The sequence below is a fragment of the Oncorhynchus gorbuscha genome, linkage group LG10, assembly GCF_021184085.1.
Source record: "Oncorhynchus gorbuscha isolate QuinsamMale2020 ecotype Even-year linkage group LG10, OgorEven_v1.0, whole genome shotgun sequence".
NCBI classification, from domain to species: Eukaryota; Metazoa; Chordata; class Actinopteri; order Salmoniformes; family Salmonidae; genus Oncorhynchus; species Oncorhynchus gorbuscha.
The window spans coordinates 37613995-37636894 of NC_060182.1; the positions used below are offsets into that span (position 1 = coordinate 37613995).

A 22900-nucleotide genomic window follows, 5' to 3' on the forward strand; every position below is an offset into this window, starting at 1 on the left:
GTTCGTTTCTGCTAATTTGGACTTACCCGTATCTAAAACATGTCGACTTAGTATCTCGACATTTTCACCTATGTATCTAAAAATCTCGATTTAGTACCTTTGCATTTTGAGACGGTATTATGGGCTTCCATACTATGGCGCCCCTAGCTGCAACATAATGCCAACTTGTAACTGGAAAGAAAAGAAGGTAGACTGAATGAATGGAAAAGGCTTTTAATGGTTGAAAAGTGGAGGGACAGACGACGATACTTGGCGGGGAATAATGTTTCCGACTTTAATGTGCTTTGCCGAAAGCAACGAAGAAGTCAGTGGCCAAAATTGCAACAGAGTAGCCCGCGTGCTTCACCCGTGCAATAACCGGCGATTAAAACAAAGTATACGGTGAGGGAGGGACTAACGCTACGGTGGTGATTGGGCAAATATGATATTTCGGACCTGGACGACGAAGATAATGCTTTTTGTAAAGCAACAGGTTACTGCTGCATAGCGGAGTAAACAAAAACAGAGGCGTCCTATTTGCCATATTGGAGAATTGACATTTTATTATGCGGTGTTTATTACCTTGAATGAGACATATTCTGCACCAGTCAGCCAATCGTGTGACAGGTTAGTTAGTCACGAAAGGTTGGATTATTATTTCAATGGATTGATTTTTAACAGGTTGTTTGCTCTCAAACTGATCTACAAATAACGTCGAGCACGGGGAGCGCTCCAATATAGAACAATATTATGCGGTTTACGGGAGCGATCATAAATATGATGCCACCTAGGCGAAACGGAGAGTGATAAAATGGCACATTCAAGTTAGATTCAAACTTCAAGACAGCACCATCGGAATCTACCACCATTCGTTGAGAATAGGCATGAATATGACCAACCATTGATATTGGGGGATTTTCAGCATAAGAACCAAGAATAGGACCTAAATGGTTCCAAGCAAGTGGACCATGAATTCAGTTCTACAGCACAAGTCACCTCAAAGGAGTTGGCTTGGTCTCCGACTACGACTCAGTAAGTAGATCCTATATTCAGTCACGTTTCTCTTCGCTCTTAAATAAGTCATTCATAATCACATGTATTATCCTTCGACGTTTCATGCATGTACTCATATGATTTGATGTTAAAGGATGGCCTTGCCTGGTATGCCCATTTGAGATGCACTTGGCTTTTTTTTCACAGTCGTCTAGGCTATTCCCTTGTGGAATTCTTTCCGTGCAGTGGTCAGGAGTCCTCCGTTAGCGTGTTTTATGTCAATTATAAGTGATGTAAGATATGTGCATTACAGATTATATCCCTAGTAAGTATGACTAGTGCTTACAGAGGATGGATGCTGTTTAGTTGGTCTGAGAATACATTAATTTGACCAGACTCTGATAGAGCTTTGGCCAAGAAAGTCGAAAGTAGGTTTAGCCTACGTGAACAAGAACACCTTGTGACTTTGAACCTAGGGCACCAAGTTGACACAGTTTAGTTTTGAGTTGACCAGCACCAGTTTACTGAGGCAAGAAGCCAACACCTCCCAAAGTTGATGGCTTTCCTTGGCAAATGACCAGAGGGGGGAATCATCACAGTTGGTGGCTGATGGCTGAAGTATTTTGGTCTCAGATTTGAGCTAAAGATGACTTGACATCACCCACGATTATAGTCTACTGGGAAACAATGCTGTTGAAAGAAGAGGAATTAGATTCACCTGTTTGTAGATATCCCTCTAATATTATTGATTGCATTTTCCAAAAATGTTTGTTTTGGCCTGCCAGCACACAATCTCCCAAGCACATGTCAGAGCGAGCAGGTTACGTTTGCATTGGAAAACGTTCATGACTTCAAAGTCTACTAGATATTCTTTCATTTATACAATTCTGCAAAAAGCTGATTCTTTACAATACTGCAATGCAAGTATTCTGCTTTTTCCTAATGCCCTCTTGTACACCTTTTGTCCTATATGATGTACAGTCAGTATATGATGGTGACTGTGGGTTTGAAGTTGAGTAGCCTAATCGGTTGTCTCAACCATCCGTGTTCCAGGCTCTTAAGCCTCTGCATTTAAACACACTGGTCTAATCTGGTACCAGATGTCTTGTCTGGTTGCTCTGTGGACAAGTGCAACAAGAAATATACATGGTTAAATATGGATAGAATGATGAATGTACACAGTCTAAACAATATTATGGACAAAGGGACATAATTATGATACCTGTGTGTGCGATTGAATGTAGTTTGCTTGACAAGTGAAGTCACCAACAGTGTGTGGTGATATAGAGCCTAGAGGGGACATTGGGATGTTCTGTCAGTGTTCCACGCACAGGAGGTTGGTGGCACCTTAATTGGGGAGGATGGGCCCAGGGGTAATGGCTGGAGTGAAATTGTTGGAAAGGTATCAAATACATTGTTTCCTTGTGTTTGATGCCATTCCATTGGCTCGGTTCTGGCCATTATTATGAGCCGTCCTCCCCTCAGCAGCCTCCACTGGTTACACGCCATGGGACTTAAAGTGATACATAGGGATTTTGGCATTGATTCCATTTATCTACTTCCCCAGAGTCCGATGAATTCATGGATACATTTAGTATGTCTCTGCATTAAGTATGAAGGGAGTTAGAGAGTTTTGCGAGCCAATGCTAACTAGCGTTATCTACTATTATGCTAGCAGCAATGCAACTGTTTATCTCAATTTTTATCTCAAATCATTTTTGGGTGTCAATTAAGTACCAAACCAAATAGAGCAAGTTTGGGATGAGATGGAATGGGCTGTTCGCGACATGAATGTACCATCTGCAGCAACTGTGTGATGCCATCGCGTCAGCATGGACTAATGTAACAGTATAATTTTAAACCGCCCCCTCGCCCATACCCGGGCGCGAACCAGGGACCTTCTGCACACATCAACAACAGTCACCCTCGAAGCATCGTTACCCATCGCTCCACAAAAGCCGCGGCCCTTGCAGAGCAAGGGGAACTACTACTTCAAGGTCTCAGAGCAAGTGACGTAACCGATTGAAACGCTATTTAGCGCACACCGCTAACTAAGCTAGCCGTTTCACATCCGTTACACTAACATCCCTGTAGAATGTTTCCGACACCTTGTAGAATCCATGCCTCAACGATTCAGGCTGTTCTGGAGGCAAAGGGTGGTCCTACCTGATCCTAGATGGGTGTACCTAATAAACTGTCCAGTGCGTGTAAATCAAACACAGGAAAATTATGTTTTGACTGCACTGGGCCTTTAAGCTTGTTTTTAACACACTGTCTGGTGTAATCTGGGAGCAGATGTCTGGTCTCCTTTGTCTGGTGTGTTTAGGGGTCACTGGCTCTTGGCTCGTTCTGGTTTCAACATCCTTCTTTGGATGTGTGTATGTCTATATTGTTCCACTTTTTCTCCAGTGATTTCCTTTTTATTCTCCTCCTTTTATATTCCTGACATTTCCTGCTGCTCTCTCTGGTCTTCAAATCAAATTTTATTTGTCCCATGCTCCGAATACAACAGGTGACCTTATAGTAAATGCTTACTTACAAGCCTTCAACCAACAATGCAGTTAAAAGAAATGGCAACAAAAATGTATAAGAATAAGAAATGAAAGTAACAAATAATTTAAAGAGCAGCGGTTAAATAACAATAGCGAGGCTACATACAAGGTGTACCTGTGCAGAGTCAATGTGCGGGGGCACCGGTTAGTCAAGGTAATATGTACATGTAGGTAGAGTTATTAAAGTGACTATGCGTAGATAATAACAAGGAGTAGCAGCAGCGTAAAGGGGGGAAGGTCAATGTAAATAGTCTGGGAAGCCATTTGGTTAGATGTTCAGGAGTCTTATGGCTTGGGGGTAGAAGCTGTTTAGAAGCCTCTTGGAACTAGATTTGCTCTCCGGTACCGCTTGCCATGTGGTAGCAAAGAGAACAGTCTATGACTAGGGTGGTTGGAGTCTTTGACAATTTTTAGGGCCGGCCTCAGACACCGCCTGGTATAGAAGAGGTCCTGGTTGGCAGGAAGTTTGGCCCCGGTGGCGTACTGGGCCGTATATGCACTACCCTCTGTAGTGCCTTGCGGTCGGTGGCTGAGCAGTTGCCATACCAGGCAATGATGCAACCCGTCATGGATGCTCTCGATGGTGCAGCTGTAAAACCTTTTGAGGATCTGAGGACCCATGCCAAATCCTTTCAATATCCTGAGGGGGAATAGGTTTTGTTGTGCCCTCTTCACGACTGTCTTGGTGTGCCTGGACCTTGTTAGTTTGTTGGTGATGTCGACACCAAGGAACTTGAAGCTCTCAACCTGCTCCATTGCTGCCCAGTCGATGAGAATGGGGGCGTGCTCAGTCCTCCTTTTCCTGTAGTCCACAGTCATCTCCTTTGTCTTGATCACGTTGAGGGAGAGGTTGTTGTCCTGGCACCACACGGCCAGGTCTCTGACCTCCTCCTTAGGTTGTCTCGTCGTTGTCTGTCATCAGGCTTACCACTGTTGTGTCATCTGCAAACTCAATGTTGGTGTTGGAGTCGTGCCTGGCCATGCAGTCATGAGTGAAAAGGGAGTTCAGAAGGGGGTTGAGCACTCACCCCTGAGGGGCCCCCGTGTTGAGGATCAGCGTGGCGGATGTTGTTACCTACCCTTACCACCTGGGGGTGGCCCGTCACGAAGTCCAGGATCCAGTTGCAGAGGGAGGTGTTTAGTCCCAGGGTCCTTAGCTTAGTGATGAGCTTTGAGGGCACTATGGTGTTGAAAGCTGAGCTGTAGTCAATGAATAGCATTCTTACATAGGTGTTTCTTTTGTCCAGGTGTGAAAAGGCAGTGTGGAGTGCAATAGAGATTGCATAATTTGTGGATATGTTGGGGCGGTATGTAAATTGGAGTGGGTCTTGTGTTTCTGGGATAATGGTGTTGCTGTGAGCCATGACCAGCCTTTCAAAGGTCCTCATGGCTTCAGACGTGAGTGCTTGGGTTGGGGTTGGTACTCATTTAGGCAGGTTACTTTAGTGTTCATGGGCACAGGGACTATGGTGGTCTGCTTGAAACATGTTGCTATTGCAGACTCCGACAGGGAGAGGTTGAAAATGTCACTGAAGACACTTGCTAGTTGGTCAGTGCATGCTTGGAGTACACATCATGGTAATCCGTCTGTTCCTGTGGCCTTGTGAATATTAACCTGTTTAAAGGTCTTACTCACGTGTGATCACGCTCTCCGCAGCCGACATCATCTGGAACAGCTGATGCTCTCATGCATGTTTCAGTGCTACTTGCCTGGGGAATTTTGCTTAAATTCATCAAAAAAGTTAGCTTATAACAGTGAACCTTTTTTTGTGGGATACATGACAATTCTTGGGCTTGCGGCATATTCTGGTTAAACTATCCCCAATTGAATGGATTTGTAACCCTCTGCATGTACAGGGTATTCTTCCATCACATATACAGGTGATTCTCAAGATCTTGCACACTAATGAGATGCTATTGAGCCCACACTACTATACTGTCTGAGCCAAGGACTACATGCTTTCTGGTAAATTCTGATTACAGTACTGGGTGGGATGAATATCTTTGATATTACCTGATTTTCTTTTTTGTTAACTAGTAAATAGTAGCCTACAGCAAAGTGTGTTTAAATCATTTCTAACTTGTTAACAATTTATGCTAGTTAGTCTTTGCTACCATGTGGGTTTTAGCTTGTTTGAGCCTGCTAACTGAGGAGTGTTAATTCACCTGTTTCCATACATGTTTTAAATAATTTAGATTAAACAACTCCTTTGTAAGATAACTGCTTAACTATTTATCTGTACATGGAATTGTATTTTTTTTACCATTTATTTTCTGATCGTTACAGGAAAATTCCATGGGCACTATCTGATGTGGGGAGACATTTCACTGCAGCTAATGTAGAAGGAAAAGCTGTGTACATTTGCAAATACTGTGCCAAATCATATGTGAAAAATGCAACAAAGATGCAGAATCATCTGGCCAAGTGCATAAAGTTCCCTCAGTGCTCACAACAAGCAACCTCTGACAAAATCCCTCTACTTCTATTCAAGGTAAAAAATTATGAATCAGACACCTTATCATAGCAACAGCTCATGGTTCTCCTGGAATCAGAAGTTGTTGTTTTTTACTCAATGGAGGAATGGAGTCAGAGAAATGCTGATGAATGTCTTGCTCGAGCTGTGTATGCAACTGGTTCACCTCTGATGCTCACTGGCAATGTGTATTGGAAGTCATTTCTGAATGTTCTTCACCTAGCGTACACCCCTACAACCAGACATGCTTTATCTACTCATTTGTTGGATGCAGAGTTCAACAGAGTTCAAGTGAAGATCAAGCAGACTGTATTGCAATAATCTCTGATGGGTGGTTGAATGTTCGTGGGCAAGGAATAATTAACTGCATCTCCACCCCTCAACCAGTATTCTACAAGAGCACAGACACAAGGGAGAACAGACACACAGGTCTCTACATTGCAGATGAGCTGAAGACAGTCATCAATGACCTTGGACTACAGAAGGTATTTGCACTGGTGACAGACAATACTGCGAACATGGAAGGTTGCTTGGTCTAAAGTGGAGTTCTACCCTCACGTCGCACCCATTGGCTGTGCTGCCCATGCATTGAATCTGTTCCTCAAGGACATCATGGCACTGAAAATAATGGATACACTACAAGAGAGTGAAGGAAATGGTTAGGTATGTGAAGAGTCATCAAGTTATAGCAGCAATCTACGTCACCAAGCAAAGTGAGAAGAATAAGCACATCACATTGAAGCTGCCCAGCAACACCCATGGGGGGTGGTGTTGTCATCATGGTTGACTGTCTTCTGGAGAAGGAGTCTCTTCATGAAATATCCTTATCACAGTCTGCTGATATGATATTTTGGGAGAGACTGGGAAGCAGCCTGAAACTCCTGAAACCTATAACAGTAGCCATTGCACGGATTGAGAGAGACAATGCCATCCTGTCTGATGTTCAGACTGCTTGCAATGTAAGAGAAGAAATCCATACTGCCCTGCCCACTTCACAGTTTCTCCAAGCAGAGGAAACTGCAGTTCTGAAATACATCAACAAGTGTGAAGACTTCTGTCTTAAGCCCATACACGCCGCAATGTACATGTTGGACCCCAGGTATGGCCGGAGCATCCTGTCTGGTGCAGAGATCAACAAGGCCTATGGTGTCATCATTACCATGTCTCGGCACCTTGGCCTGGATGAGGGCAAGGTTCTTGGTAGTCTGGCGAAGTACACTTCCAAGCAAGGGCTTTGGGATGGAGATGCAATATGGCAGTCGTGCCAACCTATCTCATCAGCCACCTGGTGGAAGGTACTTTGTGGATCTGAGGCTCTTTCCCCTGTTGGCTCATCATCCTCCAAATCCCACCAACATCAGCCGCCTCAGAGCCTAACTGGTCCTTGTTTGGGAACACACACACAAAAGCATGCAACAGGCTGACCAATACAAGGCTTGAAAAATTGGTGTCTATCCTAGCAAATTTGAGGCTTTTTGAGCCTGACAATGAGCCATCCTCAACAAGGTTGGAAAGTAAAGTGACAGTGAAGATGAGGCCTCAGAGTTTGATGTTCAAGAGGTGGACATTTAGGAGTTCCAGGGGGAAGACATGGAAGGTTGAGAGGAAGACAACCAAAGCTTTAGTTTCTAGACTATCATTTTACAGAAAATGTTTTTGGAAAATGCGATGGATCATTGGGGATCATTCAATATTCCCTTTTGTTGTTCAGTGAAATCATCCCATGTGAAGAGTCAACTCATTTCAATGAAGTTCAATTCGTAACTACATTTGTATTTATTTATTTATATTGGAATGACTTAATCATTTGCAATTATGTCTACTTATGATAAGGTAAAAGGTTTATGTTTCTGTCTCCATATGACATGCTAAATATATCCAATGCAAAAAACATCTACATTTAAATGGTAATAATATTAATTAGCATACATTTCCATTAATTCCCATATATTCCCACAGAAAGTTTCCACCTCTGAATATTCTCCAAAGTGTGCAACCCTAGTGGTGAGTAATCGCTGTTCTGATGTCCAGAAGTTATTTTTGGTCAAAAGAGACAGTTGCAGCAACATTATGTACAAAAATAAGTGAAAAGATAAGATACAAACAATATCAGCCATCCTCTCCGGCGCCATCTTTTTTTTTCTTCTTGTGGTGCTTTGTTCTGTTTTTTATTTTTGATCTATTTTCTTCCACTGCAGAAAAGGATTGACCATGGGTATGGGTATGTGACTGTGACTGTTTAAACCCATTGCTTTCTCTTTGCATGATACCCATCTCTTCCAGAGCCTCCAAAGTATGTGACGACCAGTGTGTCCATTTCCTACTCAACAGGTCTGTGTAGAGGAACCCTAGAGAATGTTTTGACAGTTGAAATTGATGCGTTCAGTTTAGATTGCCATCTAAGTGCATTGACAGTCACCCACTAATGTGATGAAAAATGACATATTAAGCAATTTATTAACAATTCAATGTTGATGAAATGACTGATGTAGCCTGCCTACCAAGTGTTGTGGCAAAGGTGGTATGGTTTTACACTGCAAACCAGCCCTTTACCTCGCTTCATCTGAACGTGTTATCATTCCCAGATGTGTCATGTCCACCAATGAAGTCATAGACATAAAGCTGCTCTCACAGCTGGAGGTCATTCCCCCCCTCCTCCTCCCTCAGCCCTCGCACATATTTTTTCCCCATCATCCCACTCTCTTTTACAAAGGGCTCTTTAAAACACATGGGAGGCCAGGGCAACCAAAAATGATTACATTGTTCTGTCATTGTTCTGTTGTCAGGTCTCACCCAGATTGTGGGGCTATTTAGTCGTTACGTTTGATTTCAATCACTTTTTAACCGGACCCCTTTTATTTGAACAAAACTTGCCATACATATTTGCCTGTGGTAGAAGTTGTCAGAAAGTTACTTTTTGGAACTGAATGCCAAACGTTTAGAAGATGGAGGTACTCAAAGTTGCCCCATTTTGCATACCACACTCTACCATGAGACATCCATGTAGAGGTCTTCACGGATCCACCGGTACCGGAACACCCGAGACTCGATCTGGTACCTGAGCGGATCCAGAATTCAAAATGATGTCACAGGTCTGGGTCAGATCTGATATGATTGTCTCGGGTATGTGTCATTTTAACTGACTTGTCCGGATGGGCCCGTACAGAACCAAATGCGACAGCTGCAGTTGAGAGAGACATTTTTATAATTTATGGTGCTGCTCTTGATTCTCACGAGAGTGGAGCGTGGCGCATGTGGCTTGTTGTTGTGGCCGTCAAAGTGGCAATAGGCTACAGTCAGAGAGCCTCTGTGTGTGTTAAAATGTAAGCAACTATCTAATCGATGGCAGATGGAATTAAAATGACTGAATTAAAAGTTAATTCAAATGTGAAGGAGAGACTACAACAATAGGCTGCTACTTAATATTCTGAATGGAGTTATTTGTAACTGCAGGATGAGAGCGCATGCACTGCAGCCTCAATTAGCCTAGCTAGCTAACATTAGCTAGTTTAACTAGCTTTTCCCAGGTTGACTCAGTCAAGACTATGAGATCCATATAATGCTAAATGTATTCACAAATGTAAATCACCGATCCACAACTGTAAATCACTTTCCCAAAAATGTAACTCGCCAATCCACAAATGTAAATTACCAATCCACAAATGTAAATCGCTATCCACAAATGCAATTCACTATCCACAAACAAACAGCTTTTTGATTTGTATTTGTAAATCGAGGGCCTTAAGTAAACTTACTGCCGTAAAGATTTGCACATAGGAGAGAGATGCGCATGACCCATATGCCAAGCCTGCAACTTCATATTTGGAAGTGCATAGGTCACCTGACTTTTGGCAGTAATTTGATGACAACAAAAAGTTTTCACACAGAAAATAAGTTATCACGGTGGAAAGCGATTTGTAGTCGTAGAATGAAAAAAGTTCTCACGCGTAGAAAGCGTTTTTTGTATTCATAGAAAAAAGGTTTGGACCCATAGAAAGCGATTTCTCTAAATTGCTGGCAGCCTCTCGTTCGGCCATGTTGATGCCTGCCTTTCAAGGCTGCAGATATCATAGTATGGTAAAGATATGTTAAAGATATGTTAAAGATATGTTAAAGATATGTTAAAGATATGTTAAAGATATGTTAAAGATATGTTAAAGATATGTTAAAGATATGTTAAAGATATGTTAAAGATATGTTAAAGATATGTTTAAAGATATGTTAAGATATGTTAAAGATATAAAGATATGTTAGATATGTTAACCATATGTCTAAGATTACTCTATATTTGCAACACTATTGCGGTGTACACCCGTTCATCACCCAAATAGTTGAATTAGCCGGCCAGTGTGATGGCACCACTAAATGTGAAGGATATGTCATACATTGTAAGTGATTATAATTCATCCGCTGTCTCATGTTGCACAGACGATGAGCATTAAGGAGGCATAAGTATTCCTGAGGCCTCTAACCGTTTCCCCAGGAGAGTCCTATAAAAGGTAAAGGGGAGGTGTAGGATATGGGATCAGTCTTTGTAACAGTATTGCTTCCGTCCCTCTCCTCGCTCCAACCTGGGCTTGAACGGGTTGGGGTTGGATGCGCGCTGTGTTAAGAAGCAGTGTGGCTTGGTTGGGTTGTGTATCGGAGCCCGTACGGGAGTTGTAGCGATGAGACAAGATAGTAGCTACTAAAAACAATTGGATACCACGAAATTGGGGAGCAAAAGGGGTAAATAAAAAATAAATAAACATTTGATAATAAGGATGTGTGTCATTCTGTTACCATTTGAATTGTCCATTCCCATTTTAGTACAGGACAGCTAGCCTGGACAGCTGGCCTGGACAGCTGGCCTGTATTCAAGAGCATCTGATAGTGGGCACGATACAAACACCTCAGATTATGTAAAATAGGGTCTAAACTACAATGTATTCAAAAATAAATAAATACATAATTTTATGTGCTTTTAGATAATTTATATTAAAGAAATGTATAATATACTTTGTCAACCCTGTTTTAAAGATTTTAAATGATATCAATCATTTATATTTTGCATGGATGTGTCATGGTGGGATATGCAAAACTTTGAGCATCTCCTATCTCCTAAAATGTTTTTGCATTCAGGTCCAAAAAATGTTACTTTCTGACCCCTTCGACCTTTGGCAAATATGTATAGAAAGAATAATGGAAATCAAAAGGGGTGCGATCAAAAAGTAATTGAAATCAAATGAAATGACCCTATTAGCCTCGTTTTAGCTGGGATGTTCTTCAGAGACCCAGACCTGTGACTGGGGGATCTCCGGTTGGAGTTACAGGGGACACAGTGTCACAGCCTTTTACCCTCAGGGAGGTAGAGACACTCAACCTCTTTCAGTCAGATGGGACATGCGTTTTTCGATAGCGGAGGCTATTGTGTGTTACGATGCAGTTTGTTATCAGATTCTCTCGTCGGAGTTGTGGTTTTGTGCCAGATCATCCTGGTTTTAAGTCAATTAATTCAGTAATGGAGCAATCCACATTTAATATGTGGATTTGAGTCCTATAGGTCCTGTTCTGTGCTCAATCTGTCCTCAATCTGTCTGAGCATTTCGTATTTTTTTGGTTCAGGCTCATTATGGATGCACATAAAAAGTTGTTTAATTACCACACTTTGGGTAATGCATTTCAAATGAGTCGATGGTCACTATTAATTCTAAACCGTCATTCTCTACGGCTCTTGGAGAGAACCACACCCTGTTAAATTGGACCTGTGGCTTCCCTGCTCTTCAGAAACGAGTGGATAATTACAAGGGGCTAGCCTAAGGCCATACACATGGTGCTTCATTAAGTTAGTAGATATTGGAGGTAATGTTTACCTCTGAGAGTGTCCCTCTATAAACAGACACACACACACACACACACGCCCAAATGACTGTTTATAAACATTAGAGCCCTCCTGACAATAACTGTATTTTCACTCTGAGAATGAGTGTTTTGATTTCTGCGAGGATTTCAGAGGGTAGACCCACTGCAATTTCAGCCATGCCGTTTCAATTAAAGGATTCTTCATATCAACAAGCTGAAGGAAGCAATACCAGTTGTTTGTCCCTCTTAACTGGTGGTTTCAAGATGGACTTTTTAAATTGCATGTCTGATAGCAATTTTCTCTGCAGGAATGAACACACAATCACACCCTTTTATTTTTGTGGCACATGAATAGAGGGGTAGCTGATGTACTGGTGTCTTTGATTGGGATGAATGTATTTTGAATATATTCACGTTTACAAATGAAGTCATTTTTGGCGCGTTTGCGTGTGTATGGGAGGGTTGCTCTCTATAGCGTATCCATTGGAAAGGGCTGCCTCGCTGTGCCAAAGCCCTGTTGCATTGTCTCTGAACGGCACAGCACATGCTCATTGATGTAGAAGCTCAACAAAGACCAGGATGCAAAGTTTTTATCTGCATCACTAGTTCTGCGTGTGGAGTCAGTGGATGCGCTGCTGCTCTTTATGAGCAGAGTCAATAGAAGGCAACGCAGGCCTGTCTCTGCACGCAGCAGTCTGAATGCTTTCTCCTGGACAGACAAGCTTCCTGTTTCTTAGTGTATCTGAGTTCAGCACACTTTTTTTGTTTGTTTGTTGTTGGTCCGAATGTTAATCTTAATACTAGACGTCAAAACACATTTCTGCCCCTGAAGGACGAAGCCATTGGATGTACTATTTACTGTTGTTTGTTCCGTGATGCTCGGATAGGATTAGGCCTCCCTCCGATTCCCTGGCGCTTGCTCTTTGCAGCTGGCCTGGGTGGTGAAGAGTTAACCAGTCCCTTTATGATGGGCCACCTTTCTAAATATAACCCCAAACCTCCTCAACATGGGCACGCACAAGTCCTTCGGCTCGACTGCACTCCCTCTGTCAACACTCTCACTCACACACTCCTCCTCCAGCACGCACACACACACACACACACACACACACACACACACACACACACACACACACACACACACACACACACACACACACACACACACACACACACACACACACACACACACAGTTTTTTACAGTTTTGTACCCTCACTCAATCAAACTCATTCCTCTTCAAACTCCCCATTTTTAATACTTCAAAGTTTACAGAGGAGATGATTCATATAGACTATATACCCGGTAGTTAGTATGAGTGATTTTTATTTTACTCCCCTGGACCAAGCTACTATTCAATAATGTGTGTTTCTCAACCACAAGACTGGATGGGCAATCTGATTGGATGTAATTTGCAGAGTAATGACATGTCCCCTTCAAAAGCCAGTTTTCTTTGTATAGGTTGTTTGGGAGATGATGAAAGGGATGGGAGACTACTTGTCTAAATGCCTCCTCTAGTAGTTCCGTTTGTTTCTGCAGGAGGCGGCTGAAAATAGGCCCTTATGCTGCAGCAGGCACTAGTTGTCATGCTGTAGCCCATGACTGGTCTCATCATTAAATAGCAAGCAGCAGTGCACTCAAAGCTGTTCCAGATGATTACCACATGTCTGCAAAGCCCCGAGCGGGCAGAGCAGATCGGCTCCCATCCTACCCTCTAATTTGTCATCCCAAAATTGGACATTTGGGTCTTTGTGTGACTTTGTCCCTCCCTTCCATGGCTAGCACAGTGCGCTCTCACGGTATTTCATTCCATTTTCCCATTACAGAGGTATAATAACAGCGAATCAACCTTTTTTGAGCGACGTTGAGAAAATGTTTTGTCAATGGATTTGATGACTTACGGGTGTGGTTTTAAACCATCCTCGATTTGCAGAGCGGAAATGTTCCATCTTCTGTCTGTATGTGGCCTTTTTGTTGTTGTTGCAAAAGGGCCTTGGTTTTTACTATGTCTGTCTCCTCTCTCTCTGAGAAACAGTTCCCCAATGTCTCTGTATTGTACTACTGTACCTCCGCAGAAATAGCTGAACATAGCCATCACAGACTTGTTGCATTCATGAAGAAAATAATCAATCTTTCCGGAGACAGACAGAACAAGGTTCTAGCCAGCCTAATTAATGCAGAAATATTTCAGGCTTTTACAGTTTGCCCAAAACATAAAGAAAGATCTGCTCTCTGTGTAGGAGTACATTTAAAAGAGATCTTTGTGTTGTCCAGTGAGAAAGCCATTGGCCCCAGACTGCCAATCCCAGCATGCATAGCAATGCACCTCTGTATGAATACATTGCTTGTCTGACGGGAGTGGAGTGGGTCGAATGCCCCCCCCCCCTCTCCCCTTATCATCCATACATCCTACACAGGCTATGACACTCAACAGCTTGTCGGCTTGTCGCACAGGAGAAGTTTAAGGTCGGGGAGAAAGGGAGGATGATGACAACATAATTATCACTAGGTTGCAGTAACAAAGCACTTTTACCTTGGGAAGATGGAACTGCGTGAGATTTTAGGAGAAGTGATTTGTTTTGACATCGACAGTAAAGTCAGGAGCTCAAGCGAATGGCTTTGAAGGGGATGACGAAAGGGGACTTCTCTTTGTTTGGAGGCTTATAGAACACCTTGACTTCAGGAGGGCTGAAGGAGCAACCGGAAGAGACAAGTTACCAAGACCAAAGAGAGAACATTTTAGTTGGTGTTTTTTGGGGGGATTATGAGGATACGTTAGGTTCTTCAAGGTGTTGAAACCAGAGCACAGTTGGAGTGGAGGGTTTAGACCTGTCTTCTTCTGCTGGATTGTATCTTACAATCCAGATCCTGGAGGGTGTTGATGAGTCAGGTGTCAGAGCTGTCTGTTTTAATGTTAGGGATCTGAAGAACAGACCGTTTCAAACCAAGACGGTGGTTTGGTTTCTTCAGAGAGCTAATGAAAAACCCAGTTAAAATGGAAATCTTGACTCATTTATGCCTAGTTGGACATGAAGCGAGGAGCTCTGGTGCATGGCTTGGAGAGAAGGTTCAAAGCAAGTGTTTAGTGGTTGAGCGGGATGAGGTAATATAGCCTAGTTTTGCAGGTGCAGTTTTTTTGAATGAAGTTGAATGAGCTTTTGGCAGATTTGAAGAGTTGGACTACATTGGAGAGTTGAAGATGGATTCAGAGATGAGTTTGATGTAGCAAGGAAGGGAAGGTGTAGGTAGTTGTGGGTAAAATAATGCATAATGTCGGTGTGGCATTAGTGTCAGTCGAGTACAGTGATCGGGGGACAGGATTTGTAGGTTGTTTAGGTAAGGTTGAAGAGTTAAGGTCCATAGTTCGGGTTGAGAGTGAGGGAGACTCTGGGGTTGGTTACCATGTTCCTGTATTGGAAGAAGAGGGGGGCGTATGAGCTGGAGACCCTCCCCTCCTACCTCACCGAGCAGGTGGCAGAGCACTACTCCTGGTCTTCCTCTCTGGACGTCATCCATGATCTGTGCGGTAAGCATTGGGATCGAGCGAACGGGATAAGTACACGCATCTGATTATATATTCAAGGGCTGGACCATTGACCTAGCTGATTGTGTGGTATGTGAGTAATAACATGTTCATTGCATGCTTACTTCCATTTAGACTGAATGGCACTGGCAGGGGGAATTTGATTCCATTGGAAGATGATCATGGTAACTGACTCCATGAAGCCTAGCATTTGACATTTACTATTAGGCCTATGATGTTGTATAATTGATCTGAATCAGCCACGTTGTCATATGACACTGACCAACTTGAAGAATGAAATGTAGCCGGTTGCTCTGCTAGCAGATGGCGATGCCATGTGGTTATACATCAGAGATCTGACCTCCAGAACTTCAGCACCATCATGGAAAGCTTTTTCTTTTCTTTCCATTGCTCTCTTCTTCCGTTCAGTCCGTGGAAAGCACTCGACACTCAGTGACCTGGCATAGAGAGCACCTCAAATGAGAGTAGCTGAGAAGCGAATGGGGATAGGAACAGCTGCTGCTGTGGAGATGAAATATTTACCACAGAAGAAGGAGTGAGTGAATACTGTCGGTCGACGTTCCAAATGACACCCTATTTTGTTATAAGGTGTACTACTTTTGACTAGGCTCTGGTCGAAAGTAGTGCACTATATAGGGAATAGGGTGCCTTTTGGGACTGACACTAGGACAGCTGAGTTGCATTACTGTCTTTCTCCACTCAGTGCTTCTGCTTTCCCCCATCCACTGCCCTCTATGCCATTAGTGAAAGGGAAAAGGGATGTAATAACTTTGGGCTAGAGCTGGCTACAGGAATGCTCTTATCCAATCCTCACAGACCCAGCCAGGCCAGCAGTTTCTTGGAGGTTTGCCTCTGCTCTGTCTGCTGACTCGCTGGGCAGCTTCAGGTGTCTGCAGAGTAGACCTTTGTGTTCTAGAAGAAGTGGAATGTCTGACTGCCACAGATAGAACTGAACGGCAGGTCTTTGATCCCTACCTGGTCCCACAGTCCTTGTAATTAAGCCTCAACTCTACTGCTACTGAAAACATTTCTCAACTAGGCTGGGGTAAGGGTTACCTAGGGGACTGCGCGCTCTTAAAAAATCTAATAAATATTTATTGCAAGAAAAAAAAGTCTCTACCTGGAACCAAAAAGGGTTCTACTACAGGGTCAGCTGAGGGACACTTAAAGAAGAGAATTTTAGGTAGCCATTTTGTTTTCTAAGACTGCGGGGTTGTGGCTTGGGCAGTCCTTTCCGTCTCCCCTTATCCCCTGAATGTAGTGCACACTACTGTAGCATTCTTTAACCTATAATCAGGACGCAGGCCCCAATAACGGAGGAACATACCTCTCCACCCTTTCGCTCTGTGCCATTTCATCCCATAGCACTTGCCCCGACACGGGATCAAATCACATTTAAATAATCAACTGAAATGACCTGGTGTTGTATGGTGCTGCTCAGTTAGACATTAAGGCATTCAAACATTCTGCTTATGTAATGAATGATCCCCACATGACACTCTTAAATATGGTTATAAGAGTATTATAAGCTGGTGCACTAATACTCTTTGGACAGAATTATGCTTTCAGTTTTGTGGTGTTTTTGGCACTTTTTAAATGTATTTGTTTATTTGTCAGTTATGTCTCTTTCAACATTCGATTGAACTAAAAATGTATTTCCCTTTTCAACTACGTTGTTGTATATACTGTTATCCAGGCACAGCCTGAAACTCAAACTAATCGGTGAAATACATTTTTTTCTTCCTGCATCCAAATAGTGATCCACTATCTGCCTCTCTTCTGTTCTAAATAGTTTCTCATTGTTGTGCTCTGCTGGGGACTTTGGTAGTGGAGGAAGCACTGTGGGGCTGTGTTTTTAGATGTGTGTGTGTGTGTGCCACTACAGGGGTAAAACAACATCAACAGGATGACTTTGTTCAGGCCCCACTGACTGCCACTGAATATGCTGCTCCATTAATAACAGCTGGTCCGTCGTTTGCTGTTCTGGAATAACAAGGCCCAGCCAGGCAGCCCCGGCTGCTCCGCTCAGGCCACCATTTCTGCCGAGTGTACAAGAGTACTTGCCAGATCTGTTTGTGCGGTTTTGCCAACTTCTATGAAATTGGCAAGACACCACAAACAAATCTGGACCAGGCTACAAGAGTGCCAGGGTTTCAATAATGGTGGCGGTCTAATTAATCAAATCTAATTTTATTTGTCACATGTGCCGAATACAACCGGTGTAGAAGGTGAAATGCTTACCTACGAACCCTTTCTCAACAATGCAGAATTCATATATTTTTTTAAATATTAAAAAATAAAATGGTAACACAATAAAATAACAATAACGAGACTATATACAAGGAGTACCAGTACCGAGCCATTGTGCAGGGGTAAGGGGTGCAGGGGTGAGATAATTGAGGGAATGTTTTATTACATTTTTATTTAACTAGACAAGTCAGTTAAGAACAAACTCTTATTTACAATGACAACCTACCCTGGCCAAACCCGGACGACGCTGGGGCCAATTGTGCCCCGCCCATGGGACTCCCAATCACGGCCGGTTGTGATACAGCCTGGAATCGAACCAGCGTCTGTATTGACGCCTCTAGCACTGAGGTGCAGTGCCTTAGATTGCTGTGCCACTCAGGAGCCCTGTACATGTGGGTAGGGGTAAAAGTGACTAGGCAATCAGGATATATAATAAACAGAGTAGTAGCAGCAGTGTGTGAAAGTGTGCTAATATGCGTGTGTGTGTGTGTGTGTTGGAGTGTCAGCGTAGTATGTGTGTGGGTAAAATCCAATGAGTGTGCAAGAGAGTCAATGCAAATAGAAAGGGTAGCCATTTTGTTAACTGTTCAGCAGTCTTATAGCTTGGGGGTAGAAGCTGTTCAGACTTGGTGCTCAGGTACCGCTTGCCGTGCGGTAGCAGAGAGAACAGTCCATGGCTTGAGTGGCTGGAGTCTTTAACAATTTTTAGGGCCTTCCTCTAACACTGCCTAGTAGAGAGGTCCTGGATGGCATGAAGCTTGGCCCCAGTGATGTACTGGGCCTTACGCACTCTTAGGGTCGGATGCCAAGCATTTGCCATACCAAGCGGTGATGCAGCCAGTCAAGATGCTCTCAATGGTGCAGCTGTAGAACTATTTCAGGATCTGAGGGCCCATGCCAAATCTTTTCAGCCCCTTGAGGGGGAAGAGTCATTGTCATGCCCTCTTCAGAACTGTGTTGGCGTGTTTGAATTATGATTGGTCCTTAGTGATGTGGATACTAAGGAACTCGAAGCTCTCAAACCGCTCCACTGCAGCCCCGTTGATGTGAATGGAGGCGTGCTCAGGCCTCCCTTTCCAGTTGGCTACAGTCAGGTCCTTTGTCTTGCTGATGTTGAGGGAGAGGTAGTTGTCCTGGCACCACACTGCCAGGTCTCTGACCCCCTCCCTAATAGGCTGTCTCATCATCGTCTGTGATCAGGCCTACCACAGTCATGTCGTCGGAGAACTTAATGATGGTGTTGGAGTCGTGCGTGGCCACACAGTCATGGGTGAACAGGGAGTACCGAAGGGGACTAAGCACGCACTCCTGAGGGGCCCACGTATTGAGGGTCAGCGTGGCAGATGTGTTGTTGCCTACCCTTACCACCTGGGGGCAGCCTGTAAGGAAGTCCCAAAATCACGTTTCCCATCCTCATCTTTGCCTCCCCAGTTACATCACACAATGGTAGCGCCGGGAAAAGGTGTTTGTGTTTTTATAGCAGATGCTCTTTAGTGTTAAGACATCTTAACAATTCATCTCTTTTGTAATGGGGCTTCTTGCTGGGACAATTTGGCGCAGATGCAGAGTTCCTTCCCAGTGCCTTCCAAGCCCGCCTCTGACACTGAAATAAGCTATGCTGACACATGCAGCGCAATAGAGTGCAACACATCTCTGCCAGCCCCAGGCCTAGGAAACACCTTGTTCCCTGGCAGGGCAGCAAGCTCTCCATCTGCCATCTGTCTTTTGTCTTCTAGGAGACGGTCGACGGCGGCCATTGCATAATAATCCTCTTCCTGGCCTGTGTGCAACCGGCTCAGACAATCGCCCTCCCTCAATCCCCTTTCAAATGAGAGAGGGGGGAATAAAACGGAACAAACAGAGAATAGCTCAGCCTCAGACGCCCGATGTGCCACGGCAAAGCTCAGCAAATTGAATGCAGGACTGAGGCATTCTTAACATTCCGTATAAAAGTGTGCTCAAGGCTTGGGCGAAACGTACCCTTGGCTCTGCCTCGCTCTGCCTAAACATGGAGCTGTGCTGGTGAGGCTGTGCGGGTCTGAGGGAGAATGAGGTGATGTAAGGTTTATGGGTGAACGAGGGAGTGAGGTAGAGTTAGTAGCCTGGTGGTCTACTCGAAGGGCTTTATCCAATTCCGTTTGACCATGATGTTGGCCTTTGACTTGACAATGATGGAAGAGTTGATTACAGCACACAGGATTGGACTGGGCTACGGGGGTCTTCAGCCAGTTGTGGCCATGGTACAAAATATCCCGTTTTCATTATCATGGCCTTACACATCCCTTTTCTATTTATTGCTGTATGAAAGTGACTTGCTTGCCACTCAATGCTGTGTCTTGTTTATTGACGTTATGCCTCCGACTTGAGGCACTGGGAAGCCGTAGAGAGGGCAAGGGAAAGGCTGTGCAGGCTGAACGCTCTGCTGTCTCTTTGGTGTGCATCAACTCATTGTCAGCTGTCTCTTTGGTGTGCATCAACTCATTGTCCGCTGTCTCTTTGGTGTGCATCAACTCATTGTCCGCTGTCTCTTTGGTGTGCATCAACTCATTGTCCGCTGTCTCTTTGGTGTGCATCAACTCATTGTCCGCTGTCTCTTTGGTGTGCATCAACTCATTGTCTGCTGTCTCTTTGGTGTGCATCAACTCATTGTCTGCTGTCTCTTTGGTGTGCATCAACTCATTGTCTGCTGTCTCTTTGGTGTGCATCAACTCATTGTCTGCTGTCTCTTTGGTGTGCATCAACTCATTGTCTGCTGTCACATGTGGCCTTGTGTTTGTTTGTTTCTGGCTTAATCAGCAGTGCTGAGTTCAGGAATTCCTGTTCATCAGAGAGAGAGACAGAGACACACACAGGCGGTGAGGGGCAAATAGGCAGAGAAAGGGAAAAGTGGAGTACGAGGGTACAAAGTGATCCAAAGCAGGAGAGACGGTGATGGGAGGCGAGTGAGCTGGAGAGACTAAAGGGGGAAAGAACGAGGGCGGGAGGAAGAGTCCCATAGTGAAGGTATGGTACACAGAGGTATAGGCAGCTAGCTATACGAGAGACAGAATAGCATGAACTTCACAGGTGAGAGAGTGTTGCTACAGGGTCAGGAGTCAGAGATCAAGAAGCAGACCCCTGGTTGGCCATTACCTGCAGCTTGGGTCACCTCTGTGGCTGGTTGCCTCTGCGGGCCTCATAGTGGAGCTTTTCCATTTCCTCTGCACTGGCTGAAAACAGTTCTGCAGTGCAAAATTGTTGCCTTTAGGACTAGACAAGTGTCATAAAGACCTGTAGTTTGAGGAAAAGTGCCTCTGAAGGAAGAAAATAATCTGAATAAAAATGTGTTTCTCCCTGCGCAGTGTGCTGCCTGTAAACCTAGAAGGAGTCATTAACAGAGGTGGTGTTGGCAGAGGCCCAGGATGAGTGAGAGCACGTCTCGGCCTGCTCCCAGGCAAGGCAGGAGGGACAGACTCTGGGAGGGATTGCCCCTGCCCTGCTGCTATCCCTGCCTTGTGCCATGCCTGTAGTGGAAGAGCAACAGGTGTGTTTTGGGGGATTTTAGTAAGTTGTATCGCAGCCCTTGATCCAGATCTGTTTCTTGGCGTGAGTGGGGTTTAAGACTTGTTTTGTCTCATTTAAGAAGGTTAATAGGTACTTTTGAGGTCCTCTCTCTGTAGCTCATGTACAAACAGAGTTAACTTTTGGGCTCAGAACTGGGTATGTTTTAGTTTCTGGTTGCTCCTGTGTTTTTGTGAAGGAATCCGTTTTGATATTGAGACTTCTGTAGTCTGCTTCTTATTCAAAACCACTTTTGGCTGGTACTAGCCACTCACCACTTTGTCTTTACATTGATTCTAGTTGGCTAGATAGGATGTTCGTCATTGATCCTGGAGCCTGTTGTTCAACATATTATATACTCACGATGGAGTATAAGAGAGTGGGAGAGACGCAGTCGTCACTGTGGACAGGTCTGCTATTCCAAGGTTCTTGGAAAGTTGTTGCAGTACAGCTCTGTCATGTCTGGACCCTTTTGGCAACAATGCCGTTTTCTCGGTCTTTCAGTTGAACTCTTACACCCTATATATAGAGCGTTCTCAGGACTGATGGGTTTACAGTATGTTTTCAAGTCAAATTTTATTGGTCACATGGTTAGCAGATGTTAATGTGAGTGTAGCGAAATGCTTGCGCTTCTAGTTCTGACAGTGCAGTAATGTCTAACAAGTAATCTAACAATTTCCCCAACAACTACCCAATACACAAACATCTAAAGGGGTGAATGAGAATATGTACATGTAAGTATATGGATGAGCGACAGCCGAGCGGCATAGGCAAGGTGCAGTAGATGGTATAAAATACAGTATATACATGTGAAATGAGTAATGTAAGATATGTAAACATTATTAAAGTGGCATTATTTAGAGTGCGTTGTGTAAAGTGACTAGTGATTGGGTCTCAATGTGGGCAGCAGCCTCTCTGAGTTTGTCATTTCTGTTTAACAGTCTGATGGCCTTGAGATAGAAGCTGTTTTTCAGTCTCTCGGTCCCAGCTTTGATGCACCTGTACTGACCTTGCCTTCTGGATGGTAGCGGTGTTAACCGGCAGTGACTCAGGTGGTTGTTGTCTTTGATTTATCTTTTTGGCCTTCCTGTGACATCGGGTGGTGACATCGGGTGATGATTTTGTCCCACTTGTTGTTGATTCTTCACAAAAAATACAGTTTTATATCTTTATGTTTGAAGCCTGAAATGTGGCAAAAGGTCGCAAAGTTCAAGGGGGCCGAATACTTTCGCAAGGCACTGTAGGTGTCCTGGAGTGCAGGTAGTTTGCCCCCGGTGATGCGTTGTGCAGACCGCACCACCCACTGGAGAGCCTTGCGGTTGAGGGTGGTGCAGTTGCCGTACCAGGCTATGATACAGCCTGACAGGATGCTCTCGATTGTGCATCTGTAAAAGTTAGTCTGGGTTTTGGTTGACAAGCCAAATGTTTTAGGCCTCCTGTGGTTGAAGAGGCACTGTTGCGCCTTGTTCACCACACTTTCTGCGTGAGTGGACCATTTCAGTTTGTCTGTGATATGCAGAGGAACTTAACTTTCCACCTTCTCCACTGCTGTCCCTTTGATGTGGATAGGGAGGTGCACCGTCTGCTGTTTCCTGAAGTCCACGATCATCTCCTTTGTTTTGTTGACGTTGAGTGAGAGGTTATTTTCCTGACACCACACTCCGAGTGCCCTCACCTCCTCCCTGCAGGTTTTCTCGTCATTGTTGGTAATCAAGCCCGCTACTGTTG

The 22900-nt window shown here is 44.1% G+C and overlaps 1 protein-coding gene across 6 annotated transcripts in view; it reads left to right on the top strand.

The window, feature by feature from the left end:
* The first annotated feature begins 219 nt into the window (after positions 1 to 219).
* The window catches only part of LOC124046014 (pleckstrin homology domain-containing family G member 5-like), a 68859-nt gene continuing 46178 nt past the window's right edge, over positions 220 to 22900 (top strand). For 2 of the 6 annotated variants that reach the window (XM_046365921.1, XM_046365927.1), the window contains exon 1: positions 14308 to 15364. In XM_046365921.1, coding sequence (XP_046221877.1) covers positions 15241 to 15364 — 124 coding nt within the window. In that variant the 5' untranslated portion in view covers positions 14308 to 15240. Of the gene's footprint in view, positions 1012 to 14307; positions 15365 to 22900 lie in introns of those variants that run through there. The other 4 variants (XM_046365919.1, XM_046365922.1, XM_046365923.1 and 1 more) reach the window with 3 other exon arrangements.